This window comes from Hyperolius riggenbachi, chromosome 3 (assembly GCF_040937935.1).
Source record: "Hyperolius riggenbachi isolate aHypRig1 chromosome 3, aHypRig1.pri, whole genome shotgun sequence".
Classification (NCBI taxonomy): domain Eukaryota; kingdom Metazoa; phylum Chordata; class Amphibia; order Anura; family Hyperoliidae; genus Hyperolius; species Hyperolius riggenbachi.
In genome coordinates this window covers 90,845,532-90,863,520 of record NC_090648.1, presented here as the reverse complement: position 1 = coordinate 90,863,520, position 17,989 = coordinate 90,845,532, and the positions used below count along the sequence as shown (strand labels likewise).

The following is a 17,989-nucleotide window of genomic DNA, read 5'->3' as shown; positions in this document are numbered from 1 at the left end:
GTAGCCAAGACACTAATTACCCCACCTGTACCTTGGTGAGGTTGCCTGCAAAACATGCACTGCTGGGGAGTCACAAGGACAGGTTTGAGAAACACTGAGATAGACTATATAAAAACTCTACAAAAAATATGAAAACTGAACAAATAATGTAATTGCAGTGCCACTGACACAGAATACACCATAGCACATAATGGTTTTACATGTGTTTAACAACTGTGGGCAATTTTGCCATAGAGCAGTGTGTCTAAAAATGGCTTGCGATCTTTGGCCCAAATACAGTCAACAGGCTTCAAACTTTCTGTGCAGTGCCAAAGTCCTAGAAGAGATCTGGGATTACATACTGCAACTGTCATTTTCATCTTTGTATTTTGTTACCAGTAGCATTTGAAAAGAGCCACCCCAGGGATTAATTATGAAAACAGAACTGTATCTTTCTTCTTCACAAGGATCATTCAGAATCTATTCTTTTATACTGGCTGCTATGGTCAATTGGTGCTTTTTCTCATTTACTATCAAGTAAATAAGTCTTCTCAGTAACCGATCAATGAAAAGTTCATAAAAGTTCATCTAAAGTGTCAACACTATTGTAAAGACGTTAAGTTCAAGACTTATTAATGTGTTCATCTTTAGAGGTAACCCCTGCATTGTATATTTATAAGAGAAATTAAAAAATTAGCAGATTGGTTTAAATCAGTGCTGTCCAGCTGGCATGGCTAACACCGGATTTTTCAGCTGGAGAGGGTGGGGCATCTATGTCTTGGCTTTGGGGGGCAGAGCCAAGTGCAAACAAGAGGTGGGCTTGTCAGAGGTGGGAGACTGACACAAAAAATTGTCCAGGTGGGTCACCAGGTGAACAGCACTTGTTTAGATCAACTGACATCACTGAAATTGAGTTTATAACAACCCTTCAACAATTGCTAATATAAATGCTTTGCATCACTGTCCTAAGACAGGTACTGCCAGTGAAAAGAGACAATATCAAGTCTACACTCACCTTTCTTACGTTTCTTCTGGAAGGAGTAGTTCTGCTCAATGGCCTTTACTTCCTCGGCAGATATGAAATGTCGTACATTGTAGCTTACGCCAACTCTGTTCAAGTGGCCCCGCACATGGTTGGCAAGACCTATTCCATTATGGAAGCGATCAGGACAATAAGGACACTCCCGTTCCTCACTCCTTAGTCCAAGTGCTTCAAGTTGGTTTGCATATTTAGGGTCCATTAACAAGGTATCTAAAGAAATATCATCTTCCCCATCATCAACCCACTCATCTTGGGGCAAATGGTGGCTAAGAGCGCCACGTGAAAACATATTTTTACTTACAGGAAGTTTCTTTCCATACCCGCAAGGCTGATGTCCCTTTGTTCGCTTTTTCTTAGATTCAATGTTCTGCAATACAACAACAGCCACTTCTTGCCTCAGTTGTCTTCTCTGGTCTTCCTCACGTCCACTAGCAGCTTTAAGAGCCTCTCGAAACCGCCTTTTTAGCTGTACTGCAGCCTCAGGCAATCTGACTGACTTTCTAGGTGTATGGCTTTCTCCTCCTACATGTTGCTTCTCATGCACAAAACTCTGAGACCCTTCTCTAACAGGAGGTTTCCCTTTTATCTTGCTAGGTCCTTGCTTCACAGACTGAGATGCATCCATTTTCCATACTTGCTCAACTGCAGTTTCTGCTTCTGAAGGCTTCCATAACCCTTCACTTGCAGGTTCTGTTGTTTCAGAACCATCTATGATCTCGGTTGATGACTTGAAAGATGATGAAGCTGGTCGAGTATCCCCACCAATTTTCTTCACATGGGTCTTTGCATGCTGAACAAAGACCTTGGAAGAGTTAGTGCCAAACAGGCATTTTGGGCACTGGAGACGAGCATCTCGGCCTTCATCAGTCAAATTCTCAAGTTTGCCTATTTCTTCTATTATTTTTTTCCTGGACTCCTGGTGAAGTTGGCGGTGAGATTCCAGACTTTTCTCATCTCCAAATCCCTTACCACATTCTCCACAGGTGTGAGGACCTTCTACCCCTTGTTCACCCTCCCCTTCTCCCTCCTGGGTGTGCTGAAACATGTGGTCTAACAGATGGGCTTTCTTCTTGAAGTAAATACTGCACTCAATGCAAGTATAGACAGAGCCTTCTTCAGCCTCTTTTTCCTCTTCCACCTCTACATGCGCATCCTCTTCTGAATAATTTCCATCTTGCCAAACTTCATTGGTCCTTCCTGACTGCAGTGCTCTTCTGAAGGTTGGCATAGTAACTGGTGCTGTGTCTGACCTCACCATCACTAACTGTGACTGACCTTCTCCATCTTCAAAGCCTGAAGTCCATTCAAATCTTCTGTGCTGCAAATACTGTTCCTCTGGCGGTATTCCATCAGATTCCCTATCCATTTCTTCATGAGACTCCGTGAACCTCCAGGGAGTGGTATGAGTTGATGGCTGGCGAGGACCAATGTGGTGGATGTCACTATGGTCAGGAGGTGGAAGAGTAAATTTAGTAGAAGGCAGATGGTCTTGCTCTGGGCTGAAGAAGTTAGACAAAGGTTAGGTGAAGTTTCATAACTACCAAATCCTTTTTAACGCTTATGGATTTTATTGTTGTATTATTTATGTGTATCTGATTAGTATTTTTCATCAAATATCACTTAACTTTATAAAAAATAAATAAATAAACAAGACAGAAACTGACTCGTGTTTAAAATATCACTCATTGGGCTTGATTCACTAAACTGCGACAACTCAAATATCACACCTTATGAAAATATATCACACCTTAACAAAGATATCACACCTTATTAAAGATATCAGATATCACACCTTATCAGAGTAGCATAGCGAGAGCTATTACCCCGGAAGGGTTCAGGGCAGGACGAGTGCCATTGCCAATTAGCAGGCATAAGTTCGTAGTGCTCGCTATGCTATTCTGATAAGGCGTGTTCACGTTGATAAGGTGTGATATCTTTTGATAAGGTGTGATATCTTTTGATAAGGTGTGATCTTTGATAAGGTGTGATCTTTGATAAGGTGTGATCTTTGAGCTATCACGGTTTAGTGAATCAAGCCCACTAAGTGGTTAATGGAAAAATGATGTCATGAATATATACAAAAATACTTCAACACCCAAAACAAAGGTAAGTAATCAACCAGGAACTCATGATCAAAATTTCATGCAAATTCTTACCGTCCCACTATGCCACAGTTTATCCCATCCAGTTCTCTACAGTGAGATAGTCTCATCCCTAAAAGACAAAAACAAATAAAGAGTTATAAAGAAAATAAGTATTTTATATATCTTAAGGTTGGCAATAAATGGCCTGATTTGAGAAGAATGACCACTAAAAAACTCTTCAGACAATTCTCTTCCCAAAATAAGCAATGTTCTGCTACATTTCTTGAATGACCTATGCCCCCCCCCCCCTTTTTTTTTTTTAAATTAATTTCTGTTCCATTGTTTTTATTGAAGAATTTTAAAATATACAAAAAAAAACTGAAAGGTCCTGATGGTGGTGTATCACATCTTAGGAAAAACCGTGTTTGTAGAAAAACATTGTTAACATCATAAGACACAGACACAGAACATTTATATCGCAGGAGATATTGGCAGCGCTTCCAAATACAGGCTGCGTCCAAGTTGACCAGCTGCATTGATGTGCAGAGCCCACACACGGGCAGATTACACAACTTGCATTCAAAACAGAGGCAGCAAAGGAGGACGTTGGCTTCAAGGACAGCCTGTGCACTGATTGTTCAGTACTAGACTCTTCCACGACGATAATGTGCGCTCTCGGAAGAGACCTAACCACTAGCTGACAGTGAAAACATAGTATGAACCTGAGGCTGCTAGCCATAAATGGTGTACACATTTGCTAAAGAACAGGAAGATTTCAGTGCTTGATTGAGCGCTGCCAATCTTTTCCCAGAACATTGATATCGCACTCTTCTTCTGATGGACTCAAAGCGCCAGAGCTGCAGCCACTAGGACTAGCTCTATAGGGAGTGGTAGTGTTAGGGAGTCTTGTCTAAGGTCTCCTAATGAATAGGTTCTGGCTTACTGAACAGGTAGAGCAGAAATTCGAACCCTGGTCTCCTGTGTAAGAGGCAGAACACTTAAACAGCAGACTATCCAGCCACTTTAGAGGAAACTCCTAACAAATTTAGCAAACTGGAATCCCAAGCACGAATGCATATATTAAAAAGAAGGCACAGGCAAATTTGGGCACAGGGTGAAATGATAGATGTCTCATCCTGATGTACCCATACTCCTTGCCCAGGCTAAAAACCTATTTTTTTTTGTCCAACTTGATAGAGAAATCATGTGTGGTAATAAGCATCTTAAATGTTTAAAGCTGGTACGGTCTTTATATGCATTTTAGCTAAACACAATCAAACAACTATCACAGCACATGAAGAGGTGTTTTGGCTTTCTCAGTTTACGTTTATGGAAAGGGTAGCAGAAAGAGGCATCTGTCTCTGTTGTGGAAAATCTAAACCAGGAGTCGCTAAATCGCACAGTGGAGCTGCAAAAACATGGGACTGTTGTCCAATATCAATGTAAAGGGTCAGATCAAGTGACAATCCTTACATTTCTGGAAGCAACAAAAGTTCTCAATTCCTTCCTGCTCATATCACTGCTCATACTGCTCCTGCTCGTATTACTCTGCCAATCCTCTCTAGTTTAGTGGGGATATCCACTCTGGCAAGCCCTGGGCAAACCCAGCGAAAAAAAGAAGTAGTCACCTAGTTGTCCTCGCTACCCTTCCCTTCACCAAGCATGATGATGAGGAGAGTGGAAGGATTTATATCAGTACGTGGGAAGATATGAGAGAAAGGGACCTTATCCACCTCATGCTCTAGATAATGACTCCAACAGCCAGGTATCAACAGAGCTTGCCACCGTGGATGACTCCTCTATACTAATGAAGATTTAAAAAAAAAGATAATGCTGATTTATCCCCACTTCAAGAATACTTTGAAGCCCCATTTCAGGCACTTTAAAAATATATATTCAATAAATTACACTGATAACACAATATTAATGCTCTATTTAATGAATATAAAAACTTAACTTGAGCCAAATAGTGAACAAGGAATTATAAAATGAAAAATGCAGTTAAATAGGTAGAACAAAAATAATAAGGATCATATGTGAAAAAAAGAATCGCACTTTGCACAACTTTGAGTGAATGTTTATTCTTGGAGTTCTTGAGTGGCAAGGCAAGTTATGGCTCCTATGTACAAAGTACAAAAAAAAATCATACCTACAGTTTTTTAAGATGGTATATTAGATGTTTTTTGGCCTCTTCTAAAAACGGTGTGGTCTTTCGATACAAAACATTTTACAAAAGTGCACTGAGCCATGTCAATTCCTCAGGGTGGACTAAAGAGTGTAGACATTGTGGCCATCAAGGATCAGAGAAAATAGAACGTCCAGGACAATCTCCCAGTAAAGTACATTCATAGACACACTGGCCTTCTCAAATATGGCCACTCACTTAGGACAACAGGCAAGTATAAGAAAATAAACCACAATGGTTCTCATGTCTAGTTGAAAGTAGTTTGAGTATCTGGTGCCACAGAAAACATTTTACATGTTCATCAAAGTGTTCCCTGTGTTGAGAGAAAATATTGTACAATCCTGAAAGATGACCTCTGGAAAATATAAAGAAGACATTATGCTGGAAAAAAACGATCATATCTATTGCATGTCCTTAAAGGATACCTGACCCGACTTTGAATTATTTAAACTAAGCACAGAGGTATGTTCTATGCGCTGGTATATACCTCTATGCACTGTCCGTTACTGTGTGCGCTCCCCCTTGCCCCTGTAATCCCCAGCAGAATTTTTTCACTTCCAGAGAAAGTCAAACTTTTAAATAGGAAGAGGCACGCTTCTGGTGTCTGTCCGTCCCACTCACACCCCCTTTCCTTCCCCATTCAAGCCCCTCTCTGCCCTACTAAGCTCAATTCCAAGTGTCCTGAATGAGCATTTTGATGCTGAAGAACTGCTGGCCCTGGAAGGTCTTCCGGCGTCAGAGCCATTTTCAATATGGAGGTGCCGGATTTTGAAAAAGGAGCGGCGGCCAAAGAGGACAACAGAGGGTCATTAGAAGATGCTGGATGGAGTCTGCAAGGGGTCAGTATTGTGTGCATATGCTTATTTTACAGGTTTGTTTTCAGGTCAGGTGTCCTTTAATGACATCAGTAAGGACTGATGGACTTTTATTGTATTTTTTTGGTAGCAAAGAAAAATCTTTCCATGCATGCTCAGTGGTAGTGGTAGAAGAACTGTTGCACTACTGGCTTGAATTAGGCTCGGTCCACACTAGAGCCATTCCAGATTGGATCTGTGTCTGGATCAATTTTTGCAAATGTTAATGTATGCAGCAAGCAGGGAAGCACTTCCTTCCTTGCGTTCCACCGCTCGCCGCGTGACTTCCTGCAATGCCGCCCTCTATACTTCAGTTGTCGGAGGAAGGAAGGTAAGCTTCCCCGCTCGCTGCATACATTACCTTTGCGCAAATAGCTGGAGGGGGAGCGGGGATGGGGGGACCCGGGTGAGCTGTACCTGCTGCACCCGTCTTGGCTGCTTCCCCCCCTAGCCTATATCTGCGGAGGGGAGGAGCAGGTAGTAGGCAATCCGTATCTCCCTCCGTTTCTTTGTCTATGTAGAGGGAGATCCGGTTTTGCACTGCCTGCCACTACCCCTCCGTGTATCCGGGCTCCGTGAAGTCCAGTCCGGAGTCCGTGAAGTCCCGACAAGTCCAGACCCTCCATTCAGTTTTTCAACCCGTATCGCCCACGGATAAGTATTTATATTCAGTAAAGACTGCCATTTTTAACATTGGTATCCGTGGCTCCGGTTTTGGTCCGGCCCCCAAAACGGAGTCACGGATATGGTTTTGAAACAAATTTGAACTGACCCTTGTACAGACGTATGATACAGATCACCAATAAAACTAATTTAAAAAGTATATTAAAGAGAACAGACCCGCCCTACTCACCTTCTCTGCTCTCCTCTCGATAGCCAATGTGGGAGTAGGAAGGGAGGACACCGGTCTCTTCGGGATATGCACCAACTGTTGGTTCTCCACCACCCACAAGCACAATCTCCACACCTCCGGGGCATGGCATGGGGGCACAAACTTCATTCTGCCCAAGTGATGGCAGTGAGTAGGGCACATCCACATCTTCCTGTCCAGGCAGGTATGAAGGGTGAACGTCTTCCATGAGGTGCAATATTAAGAGAAGGAAGTGGTGAACCAATAAGGAAAAAATGGAGGACAGCAGAGTGAAGGATGATATCTAGCACGCCGTGGTGATGTCAAAAAACAGCAGGATGGAAGATCTGAAAGTTGTGTAGTGGCAAAATGGGCATTCCAAAGCATGGGCACCAAAAGGAAGAAGGTGCAAGAGAAAAGTAAGTAGTAATGAGAAAAAGGAAAAAAAACAAACAAAAACAAAACAGAAATGAGAAAAGTTAGAAGATTTGATCAACAACAAACAAAAGAAAAGAAAACACAGTTCTTTTATAAAAAGCTATTTTCTAACCTAAACATAGACAAGACACATTTATATCGCACTTTTCTCCTGGCGGACCCAAAGTGCCAGAGCTGCAGCCACTAGGGCGCATTCAATAGGAGGTAGCAGAGTTAGGGAGTCTTGCCCAAGGACTCCTCACAGAATAGGCGCTGGCTTACGGAACAGGAAGACCAGAGATTGGAACCCAGGTCTCCGGTGTAAGAGGCAGAGCCCTTAGCTAGTACACTATCAACTCACATAGCTGTAAAGGCATCATACAATAATGAAGATAAAAAAGTAACGACTACATACGGTTTTCTCGGAAATCCTTTATGTTATATTAGCAAAGAATAAACAAATCTTTACAAAGTATTATAGTAATAATATTAACACACCAAGAGAGACATAAGTGTACCCACTACTGAGCCGTCACAAAATAAATCATTACCAAATCAGTCACAAAGGTTAGTGTTAGGCGTAAATAGAGGGAGGGTTAGTGTGATAAGATGGTAAAGAAAAGCGATCGTTGAATATAAGAAAAATTACTGATATTCTACTATCGGTATTAGTAAGTTCCCAACAGTAGAATATTTTTCTAGCAGCTTCACTCCGTGCCCAAATTCCCGCGGCACCCCTTTTCAGCGTACACCTCTCAGGAACTGCCCAAAGGTAAATGTGTATAGATATGATCTTGACCATTTCTTTCTGATGTGGGGCACTGTTGCATGCTAGGAGGTCCAGGGCAAACAAGATACTGAATGACCCCTCCCACCCTGGCAGGCACTACTTTACCCGCCTCTCTTCCGGCTGCCACCTCAGAACCATCTCTATCAGTACCGCCAGGTATAGGAACTCCTCCATTTCCCAAGCTGTACTTCTCCTGAACTCTAGCGCCCTCTCAAGTACAACTCTATAACTTTTCAGCTCCACCTCCTTTTATCCCCTGCTGTGAGCCCCCCTTTGTCTTTGTCTGAAATAGTCAAATTGCTGTTTTAATATTGTCAAAATGCAGTGTATACCATAAATAATTCCATGTGCACTTGGTGAATAAAGCGGATTCTGATTCTGCTATGCTGCAATATTGTGGTGTAAGCTTTCATAAGGAAACACGTAAAATACTAAAAGTACTGTTGTCAACTATTTGGTGGTAAAACCACGGGGACATTTAGGAGTGTGAAGCGATATTTTCATGCAGACTACGTAACATAAGAAACAGCAGTTCCTGCAATTAAAGTAAGTCTAAGGTAAGTACAGAGGTATGGTAATACTGAATCCACATCCCTCTGTTCATTGCTCTCCTTGTTGTACTAGATTATTGGCTAAAGTTAAATTTGCAGCCAAGTTTCCTGCCATGCCCTCCCATTCCCGCCTTCAGCTCATAATCCGCATCAGAGGGGGATAATATTATCTTTTGTTTACATTCCTCTGTTACATTCTTAGCTGTGCTGAAAACGAGCTTTCTGCTTCAAGCAGGCACACAGTTCAGAAGAGCTCACAAGAAGATGTTAATTTATCATTTTTAGCAGCTATGAATAAATTGCAATGGCAGCTTTCAGAGCAGATAAACTGTACTTTGGGAACTTGTAATTTGTAAATGGACAATAATAATTGTGCACAAAAGCAAATATAGTTACTGTGTGGACAATAATAACTAGGAAAACACATTTTTATTGAATGTTATGTTAAATAGATAAGGCATTGCTCACACCTCTGGACTTGAAAATGTACTCATTTTGAACTACTGTTCTATGCATATTTTGCAGTGATTTAGTGGCTAACAAACACACTTCTTAGGTGACATGAATTTTCCAGTAGGGAGGAAACACCAGGCATTTTTTTTCTTTTTTAAATTTCAGCCACTTAAAAGTTTCAACACAAAGAGCCCAGTTTAAGCAGTAAACGTGAGGATACATCCAATGGCACATACAGCCTTTCCATATCAAGAGAATATATACTAGACCACACAAACACAACACTAGCGTTTTACATTACATATCCCAGATTCTCTTATGTTGTTACAAAGCACTACCTGACCCATGGGATAGGGAGTTAGGTGCCATAAGAAAATGCAATAAAGGTAAGATATTTTTATATTTATCAATTAGAAATCTACACAGAGCAACTTGAAGCGGTACTTACGTATTATCCCATCTGGAAAGTTTGGCAGCTTTTTGTTAAAGTTCTGTTTGATCCCCCAGGAAGATCTGACCATTTTTGGAAAGCTGAAAGTCCCGGCTTTCTGTTGCACCAGGTCCCGAGTTGGTATGATGCTCAGTTCCCAAGTTATGGGGTTTTGAAGGAGGGGTGTCCCCTGAACTTGGCTGCAGAAAGTGCAATTACAGAAGTACGGATCGAACCCGACATGATGATAAGCAGCACACCCGGTAGTTCTTCTTCCTTCGCAGCACAAATCTGTGTCTTTAAAACTTATGTCAAGTGCACTGGGTCTCATTACAGATGAAGGAGCAGCGTAGCTATGCACCCTCGTCTCCTCTCTGTCTTACTGTCATGGGCAAGAAACTCAATTCCACTGTGTTCTCTGCAGCAAAATGCAGGGGACACTCATCTCCCAACCCCCCAACTTGGAATGGGGCATCGCATTGACTCGGGACCCAGTGCAAAGGAATGACGGGACTTTCAGCTTTCCAAAAATGGTTAGATCTGGCTGGGGGGTCAAACAGAACTTTAACAAAAAGCCGATGGTAGTAAAAATGTTTCTGTACCGTGTTAGCCAAACAATATATGTAGGTAGAAAAAAAACAAAGTCTTGTAAAAGTAATACATTTTAATGGCTAACCGATAAAGTTAAAAAAAGTAAAAAAAAAGTGACAAACTTTCCAGATGGGATAATACGTAAGTACCCTTGAGTCTTATAAAAAACAAGCATGTTCCCTCTGTGCGTTTAAGCTTCATACATATGTACACAACCTGTCACCTTCTGAATGGTACTCCATCCATCAGGATATATTTTGGGATAGAATCAGAATAGATTTCATTCGCCAAGTACAGGATCGTACAAGGAATTGTTGTTGGCAGTACAGTGCAGCAAACCTTCATGGACAAGGATAGAGAGGTGGACATATTACTAGACTAGAGGCTAGCAATGCCGCTGTTGCTATGGAGGGAGGAGGTGTGACGTGTTGTGCATTGCACACTGCTTTCCATCTTCCCTACACGTCTGTCTTCACTACAAGAAAAGTTCTGCCCTAAAGGCAGGAGTGTTTGGAAGATGGAGAGCAGCATCCAAAGAATCGCCAGCTCATCCTTCCTCAGAATGATAATTATCTGTTATGCAGTACCATCAGGGAGGTGTCTGATCAACACCAAAATTAATCAGAAGTGGGACAATGGCCCCTCACATACAGCCATAAAGAAGTCATAAAGAACTATCCTCAGCGAAAAGAACAAGCCAAAAATCACAAAGGACTATCCTCCACAAAATGAGCAATCCCTGACCTTAACAACATGGGCCCTTATTCACCTTTTCTCCCAAGTGTTCTCCTAGGTGACATTTCCACATGTTAATAAACGGCCCTTAAAGCCACCAGCAAGCAAGAAAATACTCACAATAATATTTGACAGTACTTTTTCACCTACTTTTTGGTACTTTTTCAATTGCAGAGTTCTGCAGTTATTTTAAACAAAAGATGAACAATTATCACTTAGGAGAAAAAAGTGAATTAGTTCAAGCCCAACGTAAATTGGATCAGGCCCTGAGTCTCTGTCTGTCTGATTACATGAAGAGACAAAAACAACTGAGACAGACTAAATACACAGAAGAACTGTGGTCAGTTTTTCTAGAAGTTTGGAACAACCCAACAGCCAAGTTCTATGAATAAAAAGGGTGTGCATATTCTTAAGGGAGAATCCAGTATCTCATATGTGAAATAAATGCACTTCAAAATAGGCCCCTAAGCGATATTTGGTGGGTACAGCCTCATCCTAGACAGCACTTTTTATTTCTTCCCACATTACTCATGCACCAATACAGGCTTTATTTTTTCTACTTTGGGGGAACTTAAACTTAGCATAATTTCATACTCTGATCATAACCTACTTTCTAAGACCTGATGATCAGAGAGAAATCTTCAAAGTTCACTCTACTAGAGTACTAATGACATTCCCTTCAAAGACAAGGTCAGCACTACAAACTGTAATTTTCAAAGATGATACAGTCAGTAATGCTCCTTCCATAGTAAGCTGGGAAACACAGAAAAAAAGTGTTGTCAGGGGAACCCTCAGGCAGATCAGACCAAAGCAAAAAACTAAAAAGATTGGCGTCGGAGTGACTGATCGAAAAGTCGCAGGTTCGCAAACGCCAGCACAAATTAGCCATCACTCATACAAGTCTTGCAGAGTTGACCCCCATACAGATGCTAAATACATATTGCTAATCAGGTATTAGGACCCGATCCCCGACACACGACATGACTGGGCCAAGGCTGCACAGACAGAGTGGTACGAGAGTGATATTACGCAGGAGCCGGATAACTAGGTAAAAAAATGCTCTTGACCTAGGTGATCCGCCAGGCAAAATTCTGGCCGAGCACCGGAGAGGGGTCGAGGGCTGCTGTGCACAAGATGGACTCTTGGCAGGCATGGTCATTATCAGCTGCCTTGACCGAGTTTTATCTAGCAGGTCTACGAGGCTTTAACCTGGACCTGAAAGGCAGCAAATAGTTACAAATACACCTTCTACAAATACAGGAACAAATGGATTTAAATCTTAGCTAGGGCTAAGGAAAAGTAGCAAATGATGTGCTCCACACTGTAAATGACAAGCAACACAAACATATCTGCAGTGAATCACACTGTCATTCAGAGAATTCTATGAAAACTTATAGGACTTATTAAACATCTCTCCAACCAGCACAGGCAAAAGAAGACAAAACATGAGACCATATTTAATCCACACCCAGGTGCGCACACCTCCACAACATACAAGCATTAAAAGACAATCTCCTCAATAAAGACTAAAGTGACCATCTTGCCATCTTCAAATCCCCACTGGAAAAGCACTGGGCCCAGATGGATATTCTATAGATTAATGCAAGTCCCTTCAGAAATTATTATGCTCAGTGCATTTAGCTTATTGACCCGCCCACTAACTTCTCACCATGGACCCATATTACAGGAATCCTGAGACATGGACATGATCATTTCTTATTCCCCAACTGTTTTTCCTATACCCCTATTAAAGCTAGAACTACGGCACATATATCGTGGTTTTTGTTCAGAGGTTTCCAAATTGTAGCATTTTGTAGCCAAATTAATATCTACTCTAAACATAGGCTGATTCAACACATAGCAGCGCCAGCAAAAATCCATACAGCATACAGCTGCACTACAGAAACAAAACAAAAAGGAGCTGCAGCCACTCAACACTCTTAGTAGGCCACATTGAAATAAGAGGTCGTCTTGTCCAAAGGCACCTTACTGAATAGTTAGTGGCTTCAACCAGAATTCAAACCCTGGTCCCCTATGTTAAAGGTGGTGTCCAACCAGGACATTACAGCCTAAATTATCCACTAAACAAAGTTTGAACTAACAAACCCAATAATGTTTTCCCTAAAACCCGCCAGTCATAGTCAGACCATAGGGAGGATATCTCAAACTATCTTTTCTCCTAGACTACACTTACCCCATACATAAGATGGGACCATTTAGGACCTCAACGTAATTATCTTGGCTATAGCCATTCATTAGACAATGTACAGAAATAATACCCACTTCTTGACTTCAATTTACACGTATTCACATGTTATAAAGCGCCAACATATTACGCAGCACTGGACAATAAATATATACAATGACATAAGGATGACAGATGTAACAAGGTTATACAACATAGGACAAAGCTATACAAGGCAAACAGAGTACAAGATACATGATCATGCAATTTTGGGCTGGTTAGATAGGCCCAGTAATACAAGTACGAGGCTGTCATAGGGAAGGAGCACACGGTCACGTAGACTACAATAGGGAAGGACCCTGCCAAAGGCTTACAATCTAAAGGGAAGGGGGAGTGGAAACACTAGGTAGGACTGTGGAATAAATATTCAGTAGAGAGCTACTGTGTGGTAGGGGGCGAGTAGCCAATCTTAAAGGAGGTTGGTTTTGAGGGCTTGCTTGAATGTGTTGAAAAAGGGAGTTCTGATGTTCCAGAGGGTGGAGGCGGCTCTTGAGAAATCCTGCAGGCGCGTGTGGGAGTGGGAAATGCGTGGGCCAGTGAGGCAAAGGTCGTTGGAGGACCGGAGGGGACAACCAGAGAGGGACCAAGGGCTGCTGTGCACAAGATTGACTCTTGGCAGAGATGGTCATTATCAGTTGCTTCGACCAAGTTTTATCTAGCATGTCTACAAGGCTTTAACCTGGACCTGAAAAAGCTACGACAGAAAATCAGCAAATAGGTGCAAACACATCACAAATACATGAACAGATGAATTTGACTCTTAGCTAGGGCTAAGGAAAAGCAGCACATGGTGTGCTTCACACTGTAAATGACAAGCAACACAAACATATCTGCAGTGAATCCATCACATTGTCATTTAGAGAATTCTATGAAAACTTACAGGACTTATTAAACATCTCTCCAACCAGCACAGGAAAAAGAAGATCAAATATGAGACCATATCTAATCCACTCTCAGGTGTGCAAAACTCCAAAACATACAGGCATTAAAAGACAATCTTCTCAATAGAGACTAAAGTGACAATCTTGCCACAATGAACTAGTTTTCTAAGAAACTAGAATTTGTGGAGGGGTTATAAACAGAGTATTAAAGAATTCACTCTAATTGTTTGTAAACTCCGGACTTCAAAGTTGGCCATTTTACACCTGGGCACATCGTACCAATCCCTGTACTATCTTAATTTGGTCCCTCTCTTTAAAAAATACTTATGATTTGTAGGATTTTTAGGTGTAAACAATACTCAGTGGAACTGTGGCCTATCTACCCCATTGGGCCAGGACTCCTATTATGTAACAAATTGATTCTGTAAATTAACCCCTCTCTTGAGCGATAATTATCCTATGCCATGTGCATATTATTGTATAACTCTCTATTATTTCTTGCCAATAAACCGAGTTAAAAAAAAAAAAAAAAAAAAAGTGGCCATACATCTAGCGATTTGGCAAGAAATCAACCATCTGATTCAATACTATCGAATCACATGCAAGTTGGTGCTTCGACCAAATTCGGCCTGGAATTGGTCAAAGGTATCGATCGAACATGTTGGGAAATCTCAGACCGATGTGGTCAATCAATCACACGGCACCAACAACATGCGATATCGGGATGAGTGATGAATGTGACAAATCCCCAGAGCATTCCCCTCAAATGTAAATGTGCCCCGTCCATGCATTTATACTTTACTTGTCCGCTGTCACCCGCCTCAGTGCTCATCCATCCTCTGCTTCCACATTTGTGCACACTCGCTGTCAACGTAGCAGGGCTGTGGAGTCAGTACAAAAATCATCCAACTCAGACTCCTCAGTTTATGAAACCACCGACTCCAGGTACCCAAAAATTGCTCCAACTCCTCGGCTCCGACTCAGTAGTCTAATTTTTACAAAGGATTTGGTTCAAAAATCATCCGACTCTTCATTATACTGAAACCACCAAATCAGACTCCAAGTACCCAAAATTGCTACGACTCCTCGACTCCAACTCCACAGCCCTGCATAGTGCATGTGACGTCACACACAGGCCCCACATGCTATATTCCGGCAGGAACATGGAGAGACAATGTGGAAGATGAATGAGCACCACGGCAGGTGACAGCGGACAGGTAAAGTATTTTATACTTAACCCGTAGCAGAGATAAGTGTACACTATTCTAACAATACTGACCAGGCAAGGTTCTCCCACCTGACCAAGCCACTTCCCTCCCCCACCAAACCAGCAGTATTGTAAGGAATGTGCAATTACTTTCCCTTCCCACTCAACCACCCATGCCTGCAGGGAATATACAATACCTGATCTCAACCATTTCACATTTGCAAGTAACTTTTGACAAAAACATCAAAGCCGAAGACTGAATATTATCTGTACAGGAATTTATTTTCTTAGTTTCACATGCGTAATAAAATAAGTTTCTTCTGCTTCTCTTGTTTACATATTTCATAAGAAATTCCACTTCTTCACCAATGAAGATACCATAAGCGGACCTTAGGCATGCAATTTGAAAATATATGAATGGTTTCCCAGATATTTCTACTTCTGCTTCCTTTAAGGCATGAGGCAAATAAAGTATATCTGACATAGAAAGTGCGATCAAAATTCTGTTTTGGTGCCTACAAATCAAAAAGCACAATTGTATGAACACGGAAGAATTAAAAAAAGAACAAGAAATAAAACTAAACCTTATTTTCCCATCTAAACTGACTACTGTTTTTTTCCTGTAAGCTAATGGGCCTGACCACAAGCACCATAGAGTCAGGGAGTGCTGTGTAAGGCCTAGGACCTAGTTCAGGGCTAGCCAAGCTATGGCCAGCAAGCCAAATCCGGCCTGCCGAAAGATTGTTTTACTCTCTTCTCCTCCTTCCCACCCTGCAAAGTTGTGTGCATTCTGTAATAATAGATAATAGGTTGAATTCACCCAATCGCACTTTCCAAAGCTGATCTTCATGGCCACGTGACACACAGTCAGTACATGCTGTTGTGCCATGTGACGCTGTTGTGGCCATGGAAAACGTCACTGAGGGAGGAGAAGACAGGAAAGGAATGCATGAGGCATACGGGTCGGTAAAGGAATGCGGCCCACAGCTGAAAATGTTTTGCGCACCTCTCACCTAGGTTCTCAACACATAATAGGTGTACTTTAGTTGGGCTCAGAGGGTACTTGAACTTGTCTCATATCTGTTTATCTCTTATCTATATTAAGTCTTGATATGAAAAGATCTAATATTCCATATATAAATAATAATAAAAATGGGGGGGGGGGGTGACTTGGCCTACATAGCCATTCATAATGGGAGTGCAATGCTATAATAATGTTGTGAAACACTGGCCTAGGAACTAGGGGATCAGAAGGCAATCTTTGAGGTGATTGTTCAATCTGGTCAATTTTCTGGAAGGGCTACGATCAGATGAGTGCCAAACCATGTGCGTGATGAGTCTGGCATCTTATATTTTGCCCGTGACAAGTCCCCATGGGTGCAAATAGAGAAGGGGGCTCTGGAACAGGCAGTGGCAAACAGGAGAACCAGAGCTGGAGTACTCACCGGCCATGTCCACTTATATGAACAGCCACAGCCATGCCCCGCCCACATGACCAGTTGTAGCCACAACCTGCCCACAGCCAGCTCCTGCACAACATGTTCAAGACTGGTCGATATTTACCAGCACATCCATTAGGTAAACGACAAAGAAAAAGTGGTTTCCGGTTAGGCTGTCAAAACTCCCCTCGATCAATGGATGATTCAGGCAGGAGACAATAGCAGTTTAAATATCAAAAATTCAAACAATAATAAAAACAAACATTTTTTAACGATAATAGGCTATTGGCAAAAGTCTTCAATACAATCAAATGGGAATACCTGCACCTAGTCACAAGGTAATTTGTTCAAGGCCAGATACATAGTTATTTGTGGTGAAAAAAAGACATACGTCCATCAAGCTCAACCAGAAAATAAAGTACAACACTAGCCTGCACCCTCATATATCCCTGTTGATGCAGAGGAAGGCGAAAAATCCTTGCAAGGCATGGTCCAATTAGCCCCAAAATTGCAAAAATTCCGTCCCGACTCCATATGGCAATCAGATAAAATCCCAGGATCATCACCACCGGGAATCACCTAGTAATTATAACCATGGATGCCCTTCAAGCAATTTGCCATAACCATGCCCCCACCCACAGAACCAGTGGCAGCCACAACCTGCCTACAGCCAGGTCCTGCACAACAGGTTCAAGGTATACCTTTTCTTCAACAAATTTGCAAGATGTTGGGGCATCATTTAAACTCATAAAGAGTCAAACTATTATTTTGTATACAATAACTTGATATTCTAATATATGGGATTATTATTATATTCCATTGTGAAGTACATGATTTAGATTAAGTCTACTGCCTAACATCTACAGAACTAAAATCATGTCATCTGCTCTAATTTACTATCTACTACAAATAGATGGGGAAAAAATAGTAAAAGTAACAGCTTTCTGCTTCTTGGAATTAAAGTTCTTTGCAGATGGTGACTGCAGCCATGAGGTTAAGAGATGCTTGTTGCTTGGGAGGAAAGCTATGGCAAGCTGGAACAAGATACTAAAGAATAGACCTGTCACTTTACCAACAAAGATCAGGATAGTTAGAGCCATGGTCTTCCTAGTAGTACCATGGCTGTGAAAGTTAGACTATAAATAAGCTAGGCATAGAACAACTGATGCTTTTGAATTGTGGGTGTGGAGAAAGTTACTGAGAGTTTGCTGGACAGCCAGGAGATCTAACCAGTCAATACTTAAAGTGGGATTGTC

General features: G+C 41.7%; 1 protein-coding gene across 7 annotated transcripts in view; it reads right to left on the bottom strand.

Moving 5' to 3' along the window:
* Positions 1-17,989, bottom strand: part of WIZ (WIZ zinc finger) — a 130,128-nt gene that overhangs the window by 79,390 nt on the left and 32,749 nt on the right. For 6 of the 7 annotated variants that reach the window (XM_068274560.1, XM_068274556.1, XM_068274562.1 and 3 more), the window contains exons 2-4: positions 6,998-7,341; positions 3,178-3,235; positions 995-2,520 (exon numbers count right to left, since the gene is read on the bottom strand). In XM_068274560.1, coding sequence (XP_068130661.1) covers positions 995-2,520; positions 3,178-3,235; positions 6,998-7,223 — 1,810 coding nt within the window. In that variant the 5' untranslated portion in view covers positions 7,224-7,341. The remainder of the gene's footprint in view (positions 1-994; positions 2,521-3,177; positions 3,236-6,997; positions 7,342-17,989) is intronic. The other variant, XM_068274558.1, reaches the window with a different exon arrangement.